Consider the following 19,566-nt stretch of genomic DNA (forward strand, 5'->3'; position numbering starts at 1 on the left):
AATGATTTCTGTGACTAGTTGCTGACCTAACATATATGTTCTGCTTTCGCTGAAAAGCCTTTTTGAAATCGGACACTGGGGTTGGATTAACGAGAAGTGTATCTTTAAAATGGTTTAAAATACTTGTATTGTTGAGGAATTTTAATTGTGAGATTTCTGTTGTTTTGAATTTGGCGTCTTGCAATTTCACTGGCTGTTGGCGAGGTGGGACGCTAAGCGTCCCGAACGATCCCAGAGAGGTTAATTCGCTCAAAAACATTAATCTACTCTCTTGCTGCTGAAAAAAAAAATGGGGTAGTTTTCAGGCTCTGGGCGGATTTTGAGTAGTCATTGGCCTAGAAATTTTAGCTAGACCTGGCAACCCTATCAATGCTAATGCTGTCGCATCAAATGGCTTTTTAAAGTGGCAAAAATTCACGAAGTCGACGCTACTGGTTTCACACGAGTGAAAATACTTTTCCTCAGATAGTGTTTATACACCGCATATTCCAATATATAATAACCATACAAACACTTATGTGAATGTTTTTCTTCTTTTTATACTTTCTCTGCGTCCTCAGGAGGAACCCATAGAGCGCCACTGTGTGCCTGATGTTCCTAAGGAGCACTTTGGCCAGAGGCTTCATCGTCAAGTGCTTGTCCTTGAAGTAAGTGGGGTAACACACTGACAACCTTTAAAAAGCATTTTAGCTGCCTTCTGCTTTCTACTGACCCAATCCTTTTTTCCTCTTCAAGGTTTGAGATTGAAATCGAGCCCATATTCGCCAGTTTGGCCTTATACGATGTCAAGGAAAAGAAAAAGGTAAGCTGTTATGTTTTCCTCAATGCCACTCGGCCCGGAGTTGTTGGGTCAGTCTCTGAGAAATCATTAAAAGTGGTTGGAGTCCAACATGAACTAGATGACTGGGCTATAAAAGTTTACATATGAGACCCGTTATCATTGTGTGAATGCTCTTTAAGTCATACCATGTATCTGTATGAGTAACACTCAATTGTTGCTCATACGCATCAAACGTTAAGAGGGAAACGGTAACCAATTTAAAATGAAGTCCCTCGAAGCCCCTCTTCCATGCTCAGTCAATTTACAGTGAACAAATATTTCAGAGTTTTTAGAAACTTCAACGTTGTCAGATTAAGTATTCGTAATGGATTGAGAAATAAATTGCACTAACCGACATCAATATCAGACTAGTCTCTCGTCTTTTTACACTGTTTATTCCATTTAAAGTTTCACGTCTCTCTCCCTCATCAGATATCAGAGAACTTCTTATTCGACCTGAAATCCGAGCAGACTAAAGGGCTGCTGCGCTCCCACAGCCAGACAGCAGCCATCTCTACCCTGGCCCGCTCAGCCATCTTCTCCATCACGTACCCCTCCCCGGACGTGTTCCTCGTCATACGGGTCAGCATCACGCACATTTCTAGAGTTACAAAATTCCCTAAATGTCAAATTAAATAAATAAAAAATCAGAAGGGAATAAGATGTTAGTAAATCATCCAACATGGATTTCTGAAAAACCAGGGATTTTTTGCGATGTTAACTTAATCACTTCCTGTATATTGGATCTGCCGATATGTGAGTAGTGACTGATAACTTCCTTCCTGTGTGTTGGCTGTCCCCAGCTGGAGAAGGTGTTGCAGCAGGGAGATATCGGAGAGTGTGCAGAGCCCTACATGGTCTTCAAAGAGTCCGACACAGCCAAGGTAAGAGCGTTCTTAAAAAAAACATTCAGATACGCAATAGACTCAAAGTGAATGGTAATCTTTTCATAGGTTAGGTAGATTACAATGTTTATTGGGTAGGCTCTGTGTTATAGATCATCAAAACAGATGGAGGAGATGCAATGATTTTCTCTCCTTCCATGTACAGAACAAAGAGAAGTTGGACAAGTTGCGGAGCCAGTCGGAGCAGTTCTGCACACGTCTGGGTCGGTACCGGATGCCCTTCGCCTGGACAGCCATCCACCTGATGAACATTGTGAACAGCGCTGGCAGCCTGGAGAGAGACACTGAGCTGGAGATGGGACTTCCAGGTGAGAACGCTTGGGGATCAATAAAGTTGTGCAGAGTTGAATTGATTACCATAGAGGATGGCCAGTTCTTCCTGGATGTCAGTGGCAGCTGAGAACAGAACAGGGCCGTGCAGTTTGTCTATATGAGTCATCGGGTGGACATTCGTCATACCGGGGGTAAGGTTGCCGATGGAGAGGTTTCATACTGGGGGAGGGGACTCAGGGAACACATCTAGCCCGCTTTTCATCAATTGTTAACTTTATTATCATATGAAATTAAACATATCATTGAATATAGAGTGTAGAGGCTGCTCTACCTTTGACCTTGTGATGTAATGGTGATTCTGTAACTCTGGCTGTGGCTTTCTGTTGCCCCCCCCCCAGAGAGGAAAGGGTCATGGTCGGAGAGGAGGAACTCAAGCATTGCGGGCCGACGCTCCCTGGAGAGGACCACCAGTGGAGACGAGTCATGTAGTCTGAGCAGCTTCAGACCTGCTACCCTCACCGTCACCAACTTCTTTAAACAGGAGGGGGACAGGTTGAGTGATGAGGACCTGTATAAGTTTTTAGCTGACATGAGGAGGCCGTCTTCTGTACTGAGGAGACTGAGACCTATCACAGGTACAGTAACAACACCATCGGCACTACTCACTGCGTCAATAAACACAATCATTTGAATTAAATCACCATATAAATCCACTAACTAGAAAAGGACAATTACTGAAGTAAATTGAATGGGATTGAATGTCTCTGCTGTAACCAAGAAGCTTGATCTTGACATCTAGCCACTTACCTAGCAAGTTAGCAGACCAAATGCATAGCTAGAGCTGAATTTAATTTGACACGTCTTAGATTTCTTATTTTTATACTTACAGTTAGTTATAAGCAGTAGTGTAGCATGCACCCCCAAAACGATATTAGTGATTTATAGTGGTGGGAATCCAACAAAGTGTTACGTAGGCCCCCAAAAGTATGGATGTATGGATGTGGGTACACTGACCCGCGAGCCACTGTGGCCCATCATGATGAGTTAACATTTTGTGTGGCCCCCATCCCCATCAAGGGGCGGCAGGGTAGCCTAGTGGTTAGAGCGTTGGGCCAGTAACTGAAAGGTTGCCAGATCGAATCCCCGAGCTGACAAGGTAAAAATCTGTCGTTCTGCCCCTGAACAAGGCAGTTAACCCACTCTTCCTAGTTCGTCATTGTAAATAACAATTTGTTCTTAACTGACTTGCCTAGTTAAATAAAGGTAAAAAATAAAATAATAATTCTAATTTACACATCCCTGCTCTAGAGGGAGTCCTTTATTCACCTCTAAACAGATAGAAAATCCACAATAGCTGATTCGCTTGATCATTTTTTACTGCAGCTTTCTGCCCCCCTCATTGTAGAACCATATTTTAAATTTAACAATTGCTTCTGGTGCTATCCCTAAGATCTGGAAGGCGGCGCATGTCCTCCCCTTCACAAAGGGGGATGCTTCTGACCTAGATAACTACCACCCAATTTCTAAACAACTGTGATATTTTTGCAAGGCAAGCTACAATCAAGTGGCAAACTCTTTTTAACTTCAAATGATATTCTTAATGTGCACCAGTCTGGTTTTAGACCCGGATATAGCAGCTTTTCAGCAGCTACACTTGTCTTCAACCATGTGTTTAATTGCTTAGATCATAAGAATCACTGTGCTGCCATATTTATAGACCCATCCTAGGCCTTTGATACTGTCCACCATCCCCTACTCATTCAAAGGTTGTCTGAAATGAGCTTCGACCAATTGTCATGCAAGTGGTTTGGAAACTGTGCACATCCCGTCTGACAGTGGGCTTTCTGAACATGTCAAGTCACCGCTGTATTACTAAAGGTGTCACGCAGGGGTCTGTTTTTATTATTTACATTTGCATTTGGAAGTATTCCGACCCCTTGACTTTTTCCATATCTTATTCTAAAACGGAGGATTCTTTTATTTTTATCGATCCATACACAATACCCCATAATGACAAAGTGAAAACAGGTTTGTAGAATTTTTCACATTTATACAAAATAATCAACGGTTACCTTATTTACATAAGTATTAAGACCCTTTGCTATGAGACTTGAAATTGAGCTTGGGTGAATCCTGTTTTTATTGATCATCTTTTAGATGTTTCTACAACGTGATTGGCATCCACCTGTGGTAAATTTGAATTGATTGGACATGATTTGGAAAGGCACACACCTGTCTATAAAAGGTCCCCCTGTTGACAGTCCATGTCAGAGCAAAAAACAAGCCATGAGGTCGAAGGAATTATACTTAGAGCTCCGAGACAGGATTGTGTCGAGGCACAGATCTGGGGAAGGGTACCAACAAATGTCTGTAGCATTGAAGGTCCCCAAGAACACAGTGGCCACCATCATTCTTAAATGGAAGAAGTTTGGAACCACCAAGACTCTTCCTAGAGCTGGCTGCTCAGCCAAACTGAGCAATCAGGAGAGAAGGGCCTTGGTCAGGGTGGTGACCGAGAACCCGAAGGTCACTCTGACAGAGTTCAAGTGGGGAGATGGGAGAACCTTCCAGAAAGACAACCATCTCTGCACCACTCCACTAATCAGTCCTGTAAGTGGAGGGGCCAGATGAATGCCACTCCTCCAGTAAAAGGCACATGACAGCCAGCTTGGAGTTTGCCAAAAGACACCTAAAGGACTCTCAGACCATTAGAAACAAGATTCTCTAGTATGAGGAAACCAAGATTGAATAGCGCAAAGTATAGAGATGCTTAATGAAGGTTCACAATGACCCTAAGCACACAGCCAAGACAATGCAGCAGTGGCTTAGGGACAAGTCTCTGAATGTCTCTTGAGTGGCCCTGCCAGAGCCCGGACTTGTACCCAATTTGAACATCTCTGGAGAGACCTGAAAATAGCTGTGCAGCGACGCTCCCCATCCAACCTGATAGAGCTTGAGAGGATCTGCAGAGAAGAATGGGAGAAACTCCCCATGTACAGGTGTGCCAGGCTTGTAGCGTCATACCCAACAAGACTGGAAGCTGTAATGGCTGCCGAAGGTGCTTCAACAAAGTACTAAGTAAAGGGTCTGAATACTTAAGTAAATGTGAAATTTCCAATTTGCAAAAATGTCAAAAGTTTTTCTGCTTTGTCATTTTGGGGGTATTGTGTGTAGTTTGATGAGGGACAATAACTATTTAATCCATTATTAGAATAAAGCTGTAATGTAACAAAATGTGGGGAAAAATTCAATGGGTCTGAATACTTTCCGAATGCACTGTATATAAATAGTTTTGGTCTATATGCAATAACCTATAACATTCAGCTGTATGCAGATGACACTCTTATGTGCACTATTGCTCCTGTTGCTGACCAGGCTATGTTAGAGCTGCAATCTGATTTTGTGCAATCATCGATTTAATATTGATACTTAATGTGGAAAAAATTAAATATGTTCTTGGTTTACACATTTATGCATTGGATGGTTGCAGGTTCCCGCCCATAAATATATTGACTTTTGGATTGATAAGTGACGATTTAAAAAAATAAAAACATACAGATGAGCTAGTTAAGAATTTGAGATTTCAAGTAGGCTTCTTTTTTATAGAAATAGATCATGCCTCTCCCTAAACAGCAGGAAGCAGATTGTACAGTCAACTTTCCTGCCAGCTCTTGGTTATGGTGGCACCATTTATCAGAGTGTAGCAGCCACTACTCTAAAACCCTTGGATGCAGTGTACCATAGCGTGATTCGCTTTATCACAGGTGACAGGTTTAATACTCTTCACTGCATCCTTTATCAAGAGGTCGGCTGGACCTCTCTAAATTTCTGTAGATCACTTCATTGCTCCTTTTTGGTTTACAAAGCTCTGCTGCGCGAGCTTCTAACATGTCTCACTTCTGTGTTAAAGTATATAAGAGGCACCAAACCCGCTTACAGGATTGGTTAACTCTAGTTAAATCAGCCTTTAGTTTTAACGCCCCACCCACATTTGGAATCATTCACAATCCTCATTACTTCTTGAATCGCTTGTGTCAATATAGGGCCGTTTTAGAACTCTGATAAGGAATGAATTCACTGAGTGTTGCAAGTGTTTTGGTTGATTGTAATCATTTATCATATCAAGTTCTAGTTCAAATGGTATCAAAAAGCTGTATGCAACCTCTTCCAGACTGCGCTTGAAACTTAGACACACCATTCAATCTTAAATGGCTGGTTACGACCGGAATGTTTCCTGTCGAAGTCTATGGCCATTGAAATGCATTGGGATTTATGCAAATATGTTTGTAGTGTGCAAAGTGTAAGTAGTATCAAAAAGCATTTTGACCAGTGCCAATCTGCAAATTTAAAAATTATTTTGGTGTTGGTAGCTTTTACAGTTTTAGTGCTGGAGGTTCCAGTGCAATAATAATAATAATAATAATAATAATAATAATAATAATAATAATAATAATAATAATAGTTTCTAAAGTTGTGAGACAGTGGGCCTCCCGTCAGAGAAAATCAAGAAAAATATATTCTACTAATTTCTCAAATAAATACAATAGTTTCAATACAACTGTTGGAGAACAACCTTTTCCTCATGGACACTGTCCTGATAGAAGGCATTAATCTTGAGACCCCAGAAAAAAAGTAGCTTTTTATTTATCTTGAGTTTCCAGTCTTTTTATTTGGCCTCACAATGAAGTGTTTTACCATTTTATTTTCAGGACAGCCAGGTCTACAAGTGTAACACAAAACTATCTGATATTTTATTTTCAGGACAGCCAGGTCTACAAGTATAACACAAAACTATCTGATATTTTATTTTCAGGACAGCCAGGTCTACAAGTATAACACAAAACTATCTGATATTTTATTTTCAGGACAGCCAGGTCTACAAGTGTAACACAAAACAATGAAGTGTTTTACCATTTTATTTTCAGGACAGCCAGGTCTACAAGTGTAACACAAAACAATTTGACATGAGTTTTATTGACAAGTGTCAAATTATACATTTTTCCAAAGCAAAAACCTGATAAAAATTAATTTGTGTACAGAAATGTATACTTACAGATATTGTTTGCTCAGTGGAAATTAATATCCAACTAGTCGGTGACAACTGTTTGGAGTTTTGACGGCAACTATGTGAGCTTCTTACAGTATTATAGACACTATTCTCCTGGGATTTCCTATGATCTATATAGGAGAAACCCTTACTTTCTAACAACTCTCGGGTAGCATCATAGAGCAAAAACATGTTATATGTTTGAATGTCTCGGCTCTTCATAGACTACATTTAATAGTCTGTAGCTCAAACCATTCGGACTCCAAATACGTTTTTGTAAAAAGATCCCGCCCCGGGCCCCCTTTGGGATTTGCCCTTGTCTCACAAACACTGCTCTAGCTCAGCCCCCATTAATCACAGACTAATGGTTGGTGTCAATGGATGCAGAACAAATAGACAAAATCCAATGGCACAACACAGAAGTCTGTGTTTTTAAAGGGGTTAGACGCCCAGAACACGCCGGCGTCACAGTGGGCCTGTAGGAGTTAAATCATGCTCTGCACAACTTAATGAACATGCAACTGACCTATTAAAAAATACATCAATGAAAGTGCTTTCAGGATATCCAGGTAATTATTATTTTATCTGAAAATAATCTATTTTTTATTTTGGTGTCTGTTACAAAGTATGTCTGGCATTTTTAAAATGCCGCTGCCCCTTTAATAGTTTGGTTGCGCAGTTGCCATGTGCACAATTCTAGGAGTTGAGAGGTAAATGTGGTATCACTGGAAAGCTGGGACACCCCTCTTTTTAAATGTATACCTCAAATCTGCTTTAAAAGGTGTGTTTTCCCTGCGATGGTAGATAACAAATAAATATTAGGTATTTTTCTATTAGAGAAGAGAATACAGTTTGACTTTCCTTTCACGCCTCCACTAAAACTCTCTGGCGCCTTTTTGAAAACCTCCGACTTACGTATAACTTCCAGTGAGAGAGTACCACTGCCATATCAGTCCATTAGATATTCGTTGAGGTGTAGAGCTCTGTGTGTGATGTTGTTTATGTTATTTACCCTGTCTTTGTTCCCTCGAACCCAGCTGAAGATTGACATCTCGCCGGCCCCAGAGAACCCCCACTACTGCTTGACCCCTGACCTCCAGCAGGTCAAGCCCTACCCAGACAGCAGGGTCCGCCCCACCAGGGAGATACTGGAGTTCCCACCCAGGGACGTCTACTTACCAAACACCACCTACAGGTAATGAAACAATACCACTTACAGTTGATTCTGAAAGTATTTATTTTCTACTATTTCCCACATTTTGTTACGTTACAGCCTTATTCTAAAATGGATTAACAAAATGTTTTTGTTCGTTTATCGCCACACAATACCCCGTAATGACAAAGCGAAAACAGGTATTTCAAATGAAAAACAAACTTTATTTACATTATGAATACTTATGTAAATGTGATTTCAGTTTTTAATTTTTTGAAATAAATGTTGAAAAAATTCTTTACCTGTTTTTGCTTTGACATTATGGTGTTGTGTGTGTGTGTGTGTGTGTGTGTGTGTGTGTGTGTGTGTGTGTGTGTGTGTGTGTGTGTGTGTGTGTGTGTGTGTGTGTGTGTGTGTGTGTGTGTGTAGATCAGTAAAAAACAACAACAATTTAAGTTTGTAAAGGGGTCTGAATACTCTTCGAATGCACTGTACTTTACATAGCCTTACCCAACACCAGCTACGGGTGGTGATTCACTTTACCAACTAGCAGGCAACATAACAAGATGACATGCATGGATATTTTTTTAACCTTTATTTTAGCAGGGAAGTCCCATTGAGATGAAGGCCTCTTTTTCAAGAGAGCCATGCATACAAATACAGCATTTTACAAATGCAATGCAATAAAAACATACAGTACTTACAAGCAAGTAATGAAAAGCATTCCTCAACAGTTCAACCATCCCTGTGATCGGGCCTAGTAAGTCTGTAGTTTAACAATGAAGTTTGGTGCGGCAGGTAGCCCAGTGATTAGAGAGTAGGACTTGTAACCGAAAGATTACAAGATTGAATCCCTGATCTGACAAGGTAAAAATCTGTCGTTCTGCCCCTGAACAAGACAGTTTAACCCACTGTTCCTAGGCCGTCATTGAAAATAATGAATTTGTTCTTAACTGACTTGCCTAGTTAAATAAAAGTAAGGTACAGTGGAAGTTTGTGTTAGAGGGCTTGAATTTGTAACCAATACCATCCTTAAACTTACAATTTAATACCACCAACAGGCATTCCTGACAAGTTGATATCATTCCTAGTCCTCAAGGGAATGTGACACACATGAAGTCCTTCCTGTTTTTGAGACTGTGTATTTCCTTCTAACTGTTCTGATCAAATACACTGGAGCCTGGAGGACACAGACGAACCAAACGGTCTTTCTCCCTTCCACGATCCCTGTCTCGCTTTCATCTGAGCCACATCTGGTAACACTACTGTAACAGAGCAGCACAACACACAACCTACAGGCCTTCCTGTTGATATTAAGCTTTCCTCCGAGCGATGGCGCATCAGGTTCAACATGTAACAATCTGTAACATCACCCCATGTCCCGTGTGACTGCCTGGTCGACTGACCAACTGCACACGGCTTTGTGTTGAGTGACCTCCTGAGCCCTGCTGCTATTTTAGTCAAGGTCAGAGAGTGAGGGGGAGAGAGGACTTTTATCAGACGCTGTGTTGACATGGCGAGAGAGAAAGAGGGAAATGAAGGGAGGGAGAGAGAGGGCTCTTATCAGACACTGTGGTGGCATGGAGGGAGGGAGAGAGAGAAAGAAGGAAAGAGAGCGAGAGGACCCTTATCACAGGTTGTGTTGACATGGCCACTTCAGCTGCCCTGAGGCCTTGTTTGTCTGCTGATAGCACTCAGGGCCTTCCTAGATTGAGCTCCTGCCAGCTTTAGTAACTCTGCTTTAGTTACTCTGCATACTTCCTGGTTAAGGAAATTGATGTGGTGCAAACATCCTATTACATTACTAGGGGGGATATATCATAAACCCTCAAAGTTCCAGAATGTTTTGGTAATGGCAGCCATTTTTGTAAGGGAGAAATCCCAAACCATTGGAAAAAATAGGGATGCACGATATATCGGTGAACATGTCGGAAATGGCCGATATTAGCTAAAAATGCCAACATCGGTATCGGCCGATGTCTAGTTTAACGCCCGATGTGCAAAATCGATGTCAATGCTGACCTACATACCTATTTAACGAATGTACATGATGTAATGACACCACATAAAATTGTGCTGCACGTGCAACACAGCATTCCTAACCTAGGCCACAATGTCTGCCGTGTGGATCGAGCAGTCAACAAGTCGAGCAGTCATTTGAAAGAGTAAGAAAATTTCAGCGAGACAATTCAGAGGTAAAATCCATTAAAGCCAAGATAATGGAATTCATTGTCCTTGACAATCAACCGATCGTGTTAACACTACCAAGTGCGCTATTTTTCTGACGTTTCCCTACCGGAGTTACACAGTAATAGCATCACTGCTATTAGCTTCACGACATACACGAGTGTCGTTTGGGTCTTTGCGTGTCAAAAAAGATACAGTAGCGCTGTTAAAGTTGTACAAAAAAGTCAGCAAATAAGCAAACACCGGCCGTGTACGATGTGTTTACAATACCGTGTTGGTAATAAAGCATCATTTGTTCGACCGCAACTTCTGGGGTAGCTAGCTTTAGCTTGGTACCTAGCTAGCACCAATGCAACCAGTCTGAAAACATTGACCAGTAAAAAATGTCGTCGTTTTCATTATTCTTAGCAATGATTTAGGAATCCTTGTGAGTAAGTATTAGCTAGGTTGGCACTTGTTGTTTGCCGATTGAAATTGAACTTCAGTTCATGAAAATAAATTGCTAGCCAGCTACTTACCCTGTTGTTCAAAGCTAACGTTATAAGCAGCCAGCTACTTACCCTGTTGTTCAAAGCAACAGTTATAAGCAGCCAGCTAGCTTCATCTGGCCAGTGACGCTTGACCGGACCGGGTTATGTGTTGTGAAGCTAGACACAACAATGATTAGGCACAATAGTGGAATTTGTGGCTTGCCTTCGAAATAAAAGAATGCCATTGACAGTGATGCAAATAAATACAAATAGTAGAATTATGCCATACTTATATTTTGAAGGCTAACTGCAAATTCCACTATTGTGACTAATCCTTATTGTGGCTAGCTTCACATAGATGGGTTCGACCACCATTAATCAACTAAGAACTGTCTTATAAATTAGGGTTATTTTAGATGACACCTAGTTATATAGTTAGCTAGCTATTTAACTATAGCTACTGAAACAGATTATGTTGTTTTGCTATGTTTTTGGGGAAGAACATTGTTTGCATCCCTGAGCTAGCTAGCTTTTTTTATGACCACCACTGTAGATGCGCGAGGCAACGTTACCAGTATCATAGCATAGGTATCGATGAATCCTTGTGACATATGAAATATGAGTGATAGTGTAATCAATGTGTAATAACTACGTAAAAAATATATGAACGTGTTAAATTATTATGTGACGTGCTGTCATATTCAGGTCCTGATTGGTCAACAAGCTTATTTTACACGTCAAATAGTGTTATTTGACATGTCGGATGTCTTTTTTGCAAAGATCCAAACGGTGTTCCATAGAAATCCTGGTTGAGAATGAAACGACTGAACCAGACCGCACAGCAAGTAAGTGAAAGAAATAGGTCTTGATTATATTTGACTGGTAATGGGGACATGCGTAAATGCCAACAAAATAGCTTTGTGTGTGTGTGTGTAACTTTTATTTAACTAGGCAAGTCAGTTAAAAACATTTCTTGTTTACAATGATGGCCTACCCCGAACAACGCTGGGCCAATTGTGCGCCACCCTATGGGACTCCCAATCACGGCCAGATGTGATACAGCCTGGATTCGAACCAGGGACTGTATTGACACCTCTTGCACTGAGATGCAGTGCCTTAGACCGCTGTGTCCGTGTGTGTGTGTGTGTGTGTGTGTTAACTATTTAACTGTACTAGAATGCTTAAAAGGCTGCTAAAATTGTAAATATCGGTTATCGGTATCAGGGTTGTTTTTTTTCCAAGAAAATATCGATATCGGCCAAAAATGTCATTTTGGGGGATCACTACATGTAATAGTTATTGTCAACCTAAAACATTGTCATGTAATTCTTTCCACAAAAAGTCCCTTTTCCGTCCCATTGATATTTTAGTAGAAGTTGTGCACCAATATAGATGTTTTATTTATTAAATGAAGTGACCTTTAATGTAGACCACATGGAGAATGCAATAAGTTTGATTTTTAATTAGATTTTTAATATGAAAAAGGTTTGCCAAAGTGCACAAAATGATCTTCTAGGAAGCTTTCAAACGCACTTAATCCAAGAAATGTTGGTTTTACCATCATTGTGAATGATGTTATTATCTAGTTATTTTGTTGCTTTGACAGTAATTTCTGAAGATTATGATTAGTAATTAATTTAGGTTCAACCCTTGGATTAACCCACGGATTTAAGATTAAATTGTCAACCCTGTTACTTTACCTAGAACTTAATAGGCACCTACTATAGTTACTTCCTGAGATGGGGAAAATATGTCAATGGACCATGTCTACATTTGTGTTTTCTTGAAAAGCTATGAGTGATATTACAATATCAGTACTTGCATTCACAACTTGTCTAAATCCTACCATCAACTTATTTCAGCCACTGTATGGCTGTGGATTGACTGCGTTGTTTGTCTGGAACGTTGTCGTATTGGCAGTTAATTTGAAGAACTACTGCAATCATTCCACTAAACTTGTCTGGCTAACAAACGCACAGTGCAGATAATCTCCAAATGAATTGTCTCACACCATCTTATCACAGCACTGGCTGACCATGGTTGACCAACTCACCAAAATTGCTTACCATTTATACTGTCATAAGAAGGTTAATGTCTATTCTAGTATTCTCATTCCTAATTCTATGATAGAAAACGCTGTGAGCTCTGAAGTTTATTTACCTATGCACATTTACATGTTGAATGGACAAGCTGTACAGTACATCTGGGTACAGTAGCAAATGCAATTTACTCACTGTTGGTTGAGTGTGCTGTGTATTGGCCTCTCACTTGCATAAGATAGTTAATGCAAATAATGTTTCAGGAGTGTTGTCAGCATTGCAGGTTGATCAGACTCAACTGTTGACTTTATAGGCCAGGGGTGTGATGACCTGTGGTAGGTAAAGCATTGCCTAAACCTGCTTAGATGGCATTAGATCATTAGCCCAGTTTGTTGGTTTTTCCTTGGCAAAGAATACAAAGGACAGCAGTATATTTGTTTTGGGTATGATGGTTTTATTTGTTATTATAAATATACAGTAGTTTACCAGAGCCTCTCTGATAAGTAATAGTGCTGAGCGATTAGTGTTTTTTTTATTTTATTTTTTTTCCCTCAATTTTGGTTTAAAAAAAAACATTAAATGTTTGCCTTAAAATGATTTTAGAGCTTTTTAATAAATATTCCAAAGCCAAATATTGAGAACATCCAAATGCCAAAATATTGGAAACATTCCATTGTCTTATTACTTTTTATTCTATTTAATTTGTTAGTCATCTCATCTAAGCTCCACTCAGGCAGTAGCAGCAAGTCAGACAACCATCTGAAGTTCCCTCCAATGAGTTATGCTGTTTAGCTGCCTATGCTGTATGAAAAAACTATTTTCAAGACTGCTAATTACCAGATACTACAACTGTCAATCGGGTAGAGCTACCTCTCAAACTGTCTCTACCTTTTGTCGGTTTTGTGTACATAACTCTCTCATATGGCCGGGAGTAACATATGGAAGGCAGTACAGGCGCGATGGATTATGGGCATTGTAGTTAATTACCACTTATGCGCTGAACTCGGTTAAATATTGTTCTATTGAAAAACTTTCTTTAGCATTACAGTTCGTTCTCGAATCTGATTTCTCTCTTTATTGTTTTTATTTCTCTAGAGGAACGGCGTGTTGAGCTGACAAAAACAAAATGAAATTGAATTCAAGTAATTGATCCAACGTCGGTCAATGAGTTTAATAATGAGGGGAAAGAACTCAATTTAATTTAATCGCTCAGCAATAATTAGTAAGAAACATAACATATGTACAGTAAGTAGCAGCCGTTTTAAATGTAGCAGAAAGATAAGAGGAGACAAGAATCAATATGACCACTCTAAATGACCTGACGTTAACTACCCTGGCAGCACACATGGCAGACTTTTTCTTCTACTGTCAACAGCTGCTCTATCTGTTGCTACCATGTCAACAATGTGTAATGCGAGGGTGGGTAAGTGGAAGGTTACGGCGAGAGGGGGTGTATTTGTTGTTGCCGTACCAACGAGGTGTAATGTAGGTGGGGACGAGGTTAAGGGGGACTTGAGGTGAGGGGGGCGGGTGAGGCGGGCCGTATGGAGATCTTGGTGGTCTTGAGGGAGTAGGAGGTCCCCAGAGGTTTCCACTGGATTCCTTTTCTCCTCATGGAACGACCCTTTGACCTCAGCCACATGTACCTGCCGTTCAGGTTGGTGTCACCACAGGCATTGAACCACCAGCCACCTGCCAGAAATGGGTTAAATTATATAACAAGTCTAGAACCCATAGTCAATCTCTGTGCTGCCTGCTTGGAAATGTCTTTAACAGGTGTATGGTACCAGACAGTGCTGTGAACCTGTACCAAGTGTGTAGTCAGTACCTGTAGTTGCATCAGGTGTGTGATCAATGCATACCTGTGTAGTTTTTGGCACAGTTGGAGTCCTGGTGGTTGTCGTTGTCTCTGTCCTTGGTTGAGAACCTCATGCCACTGTGGTTGCCCATGGCGTCGGGCAGATCACCAGACAGGTGGGTGAGGTGGAGGGTGTAGTGGGCCTGGGGTCCCTCCATGGTGAACTGGTACTCTACAGACCTCCTCTCTTCCTTCCAGTCCTCCAGCTCAATATGCAGGATAGATTCACCCTGACCAGCAAGGCTGTAGATCTTCCTCAGGCCCAGCCAGAACTCTTCTACAATAACACCGATAGCACACACAAATGTCATTGAATGGCCATAGAGCTACAACACACAGATAAAACACACATTCTCTCAGAGCTGTCCTATGATAACACAGAGAACGCACACATTCTGTTAGAAACCTTCTATAGTAACACAGATCACACACAAATGTCAGAACTCTACTTTAACAGATCACAAACGCATACAAAGCCATCAAATGGTCATAAAGCTAGTTCAGATTCTATACTGTAGGCCTAGCTACTTTGTTTTGTTCTGTATGCCATGGCCCATAACTCGTGTTAAATAGTGTGGGCCAAGTTCTGACACTCTAGTATTTTCCCTAGTCCCTGGCTGCATACTGTAGTCATGGGTGTGATGACATAATTACGCTCGTAACAGCGACGGAAACTGACACTGAACAATTCGCATCTTAAAGGACCTGTTGGAATGCAGTATGATTATATGCCTATGACCTGGGGTCCAAGCCTGGCTGAAGTTAAGTGTAGCTATTGCTTTGTCTAGTCAGACAATGGAGGAAGTCAATCTGTCAAAGGGTGCCTGATAAGCTAATTTACAATAACTGTTTCCTGTCCGCTGTTCTTTCAGGAAGTACTTAAGAGTGGTGGAGTGTGGCTGTATTGGCTGTTTCCTGCTTTATGAATGCCTACAGGCCTTTGTAGACTGGAATCAGGATATAAAGACATAATCAGGTATGGGTGCTTGCCGCTGAGTTGAATTGAGCCATAAAGGTTTCCTTAGTTTTTTTTTGTTCGTTATGGATAGAGATGTATTGACTGTCTACTAGATCCCGACTGATATATTGGTTCAACGATATTATCGGCCGATATTGGACTTTTTCATCGCTAGTCCAACGATAACCGACACACAATAAATAGGATGAAAAAAATCGAATGCTTATCGGAACACTTGCGGCCATTCTCATGTCATTGTTGTCACAATGTATTGAATCAACATTTGAAGCCAAGAGACAACTGCTCATTTGGATGGCGATTTATGAGAATTCAGTGGGGAAAACGACACTTTAATTTCCCCGCAGTAAAACAGTATATCGGCAGATATATCAGTATCTGTTTGTTTTCTCCCCCCAGAAATCGGAATCTGTATCGAACCCCAACAAAGACTTATCGGTCGGGCTCTACTGTCCACTGACAAAGTGTACTGATAGAAAGAAATAAGCCAAACTAACTTTCCAGATCCCCAAATCCGTTCTCGTACTTCTCCCATGCTTGGTCAAAATCCACAGATCCGTCCTCCCTGCTCTGGATGACTGTTGATCCTCCTCCTGTCGATGTGGGAGATGGGACATGTAGTCAATACATGGACAGAGAAACACAGCAAAATCCAGTTCCTTTCTCTAGACTCATTATGGAAACTCGTAGGAAGCGCTTATTTCCTTCTGATAGCCTGTATGACCCTGTTTCCTATAGACTCGTTTCTGCTTGTCTGTTTGTCTAGACCATTTAGACTTCTGTAAGAATATGTCAAAGATGTATACACAACGCAGAGGACGAAAGGCCTAGAATTAACAATCAATGGAAATAGATGTTTTTCAGTTCAACATCTGTTTAGAATCTGTTAGAATTCTCAGTCCTGAACTCATAGCTACTTTTGCTGTTTTCATTGGTCTGAATCATCTCTACATTGAGTCTGGAGCAGGATACTTGTTATTTGGTTGTACTGCAAGGAATTCTAATTGGTCAGCCACAGGCTAGTGTGGGAGGGGGGGTATAAATTGCTTTGTTCTGTGGAGAGAATCACTGAGGATGGGGGAGCATGAACACCTACTATCTACCTCCCTGCGTGATTTGTTCTCTTTGGTGAATAAACCTATTTTCCTCCCCCTGATTTGCTTTGGGGTTTGTGTTTTTGAAGAGTAACATCAACTCCTAACGCTTGTATGTAATGCAAAGAAATGGCTTGACACATTACTGTCACATAGTTGGTTGAGAATTTGACACGGGATTGTGTCTTACCTGAGGTCAGTTCACAGAACACATTGAAAGGCTCAGACTGGTTTGGCTTGATAGAGTACACCCCGCTGTTTCTCTCTCCTCTGTTGAACAGATCACCGCAGTCCATGGATAGGTCTGTGTCCGGACCAGTGGAGTTGCCTGTCAGGTATCCAAACATGTCTGGCGTCTCTGAGTTGGAATCCGCAACTTTGTCAGTTGTGTCCTGGAAATTGTCAATGCTGATCTGGAATAGCAGGCAAAGTTAAAAACGGTATGGTGTTGTCTAATTAAATGTTTTTAGTGGCCTTTTTTATACACTGATTGAACAGGGATGAAAGAAATGGCCATTACCTTTGGTCTACTGTATACAATTTGATTATCTCTTTAAAGCAACAGAGATGTGTACCTTTTCCTCCAGAGTCCTGATCTTAGTTTTTTGGTGGTTGAGCTGATCGTGCTGCTCCCTCACAGCTTTCAGCAGGTCCGTGATGGTCCTCTCCTGCGCCGCAATCACATCCTGAAACAGACCAGTTAAAACTGTCTCGTTAATGCTCGCATCATAATACATTTCCCAATGGCATAACTTGAAATTGAAATCATTACTACTCATTAAAAATGTATGTTTTCATTGACTTAAACTTCTCAATTAATTCAGCAAAATAAAATTTGATGCAATATTCAGTAGGAATTGTATATGTTGAATATGTGTGCCAGAAACACTGAATCTTATTATAGAATGAAGACATTTCACATTGAAACAAAATAAGTCATAAATCTCAGTACTGATTTAATATGAGTGAAGGTCAGCAGTGTACCTTGAGTGACTTGATCTCGTAGAGCTGCTCTGCGGGCATCATGCTCTCCGACAGTCCCTTCAGTTTCTCCTCCAGCCCTCCTACTTTACTCTGCAGCTGGCTCCTCTCTTGCAGGATACTGTTGATCTTGGAGTTGATCTCCAGTGACAGGTTCCGGATCTCCTCGTTGTTGGCCTTGAGGAATGTGGTGGTCTTCTTCAGCTCCTCCTCTTCCTCCTTTATCTCAGAGGTGACCACAGAGAGCTGGTAGAAAGAGCGGTCAAAGATGTTGAGTTTTTGAAAGATGTCGTTGATCTGGGCCTTGGTCTTGTGGACAAACTCCCTGAGGCTCTGACCCAGTTGGAGCAAGCCGTTGGCAAGGAGACGGACATCGTCCAGCATGGCAAAGCGGGACTTGGCCTCGGCTGGAGGCTTCGTCTGGGGCTGGAGTTGAGAGGGTACAGTGGGGTAGACCCTGGAGGTATCCTGATGAGCTGCCTGAACTGTAGATACACCCAGCAGAAACAAGAGGCAGAAGAGCTTCATGGTCAAATCTCTCTCAGCAATCGTGGAATAGCAAGAAGTAGTCTCTCTCTCTGTTCTTCCTCCGCTGCCCTACTTTCACTCTACGGCTGTCTGTACACCTCTTACTCTTTCTCTCTCTCCCTCTACCTCTCTCTCTGTCACTCTGCTAGAAAGATGTGAGAGCAGCAGGCAGGCAGGCCTGTGTTATATACCCCAGTCCAGCAAGGGAAGGGTAGGTTAGTTGATCATTAAGCCCTGTTATGCTTGAGCTACTGGGCCCCCTGAAATCCCCTCGGTGGCCCCCTCAACCCCCTCCCTTCATAAACAAACAAATCACTGCAGTGAGCGAATAGCAAATACACCCCTTTAGCACAACACCCCCCCCCACCCTTAACCTCCCAAATCCCCCACCACACCCTACCCAGCCTCCATCTGCAGTACACTGCTTTAGCTGACCAGCAGAAAGCCAACAGTGGAAGGCCATCAGACGATGGCTCATTTGTCCCTATCAATCTCACCTTATAGCAGCCACACCTCACCATGACTCATAATATGTCACACAATTGTTGTCTGTGGGTTTGATTTAACGTCCTGCTGAATCAGCCCAGCATCACTCTCTCAGGTCTCTCTCGCTGGGTCTGGATGAGGTGTCGCTGTATGTACTGAGAGAGGCAGGTGGATGTCATCAATGCTATGGTGTTTGCTGTGGTTTGCATTGGGGGGAGAATAATGTGCTAAATGGAGACGACTGTGAACTCATTTTGGTGCCATATTAGCATATTTTGTTTCTCCTACTTAGCCAAGATTATTTTAATGCTACCAATAATCTGACTACTTTGAGATGTTGGTCGAACTGTCTCGACAACATGTTTCAATGATGTTTCAGTGACTCTAAATCATATTAGTCCTGCTCTATGTTTTATTGGGTGGAGAGGTGTGTGGGTGGGGGCAGAGATTTTTTTTATTTTTTTGGGGGGGGGGCACTAGGACTTTTTAGCAACTTTTTGCCTCTTTAGGATTGTTTGTCCAACTGAAAAGCGATTGTTATACTTTATTTTGGGGTCCCCAAAAGTTTCAAATGAAACGCCAATACAGAATGAGGAAATAGTGATGGACAGCAACTTCCCTTCAACAGAGGCACATTGTGGGGAGGTATTTAGCGTCTCCTTTGTCAGAAGTTGCTTTAGCATTTATGTTACCTGTAAAAGCATGACGAAACTCACCATGCCGTTACAGACGCGGGTAACTCTAGTGCA

The 19,566-nt window shown here is 41.5% G+C and overlaps 1 protein-coding gene and 1 pseudogene across 1 annotated transcript; one reads left to right on the top strand and one right to left on the bottom strand.

Annotated features, from left to right (window-relative positions):
* The window catches only part of LOC118358623 (dedicator of cytokinesis protein 7-like), a 94,671-nt pseudogene that overhangs the window by 16,435 nt on the left and 58,670 nt on the right, over nt 1–19,566 (top strand).
* On the bottom strand, nt 14,247–18,547 carry LOC118358865 (angiopoietin-related protein 3-like). Its single transcript, XM_035736835.2, has 6 exons — nt 17,807–18,547; nt 17,398–17,508; nt 17,013–17,235; nt 16,226–16,321; nt 14,757–15,029; nt 14,247–14,586 (listed from the first exon to the last, which is right to left on the bottom strand). The coding sequence occupies exons 1-6, from the start codon at nt 18,329–18,331 to the stop codon at nt 14,396–14,398; spliced, it is 1,419 nt and encodes a 472-aa protein (XP_035592728.1). The 5' UTR covers nt 18,332–18,547; the 3' UTR covers nt 14,247–14,395.

The sequence above is a fragment of the Oncorhynchus keta genome, chromosome 26 (assembly GCF_023373465.1).
Source record: "Oncorhynchus keta strain PuntledgeMale-10-30-2019 chromosome 26, Oket_V2, whole genome shotgun sequence".
NCBI lineage: Eukaryota > Metazoa > Chordata > Actinopteri > Salmoniformes > Salmonidae > Oncorhynchus > Oncorhynchus keta.

Excerpts from the sequence above, each read along its gene's own strand:
- LOC118358865 (XM_035736835.2), bottom strand. The coding sequence starts at position 18,331 with ATGAAGCTCTTCTGCCTCTTGTTTCTGCTGGGTGTATCTACAGTTCAG. Across the intron at positions 17,509-17,806 it reads ACGAGATCAAGTCACTCAAG|GATGTGATTGCGGCGCAGGA; the intron begins GTACACTGCTGA and ends GGTCTGTTTCAG. Across the intron at positions 15,030-16,225 it reads CGGATTTGGGGATCTGGAAA|AAGAGTTCTGGCTGGGCCTG; the intron begins GTTAGTTTGGCT and ends GTGTTATTGTAG.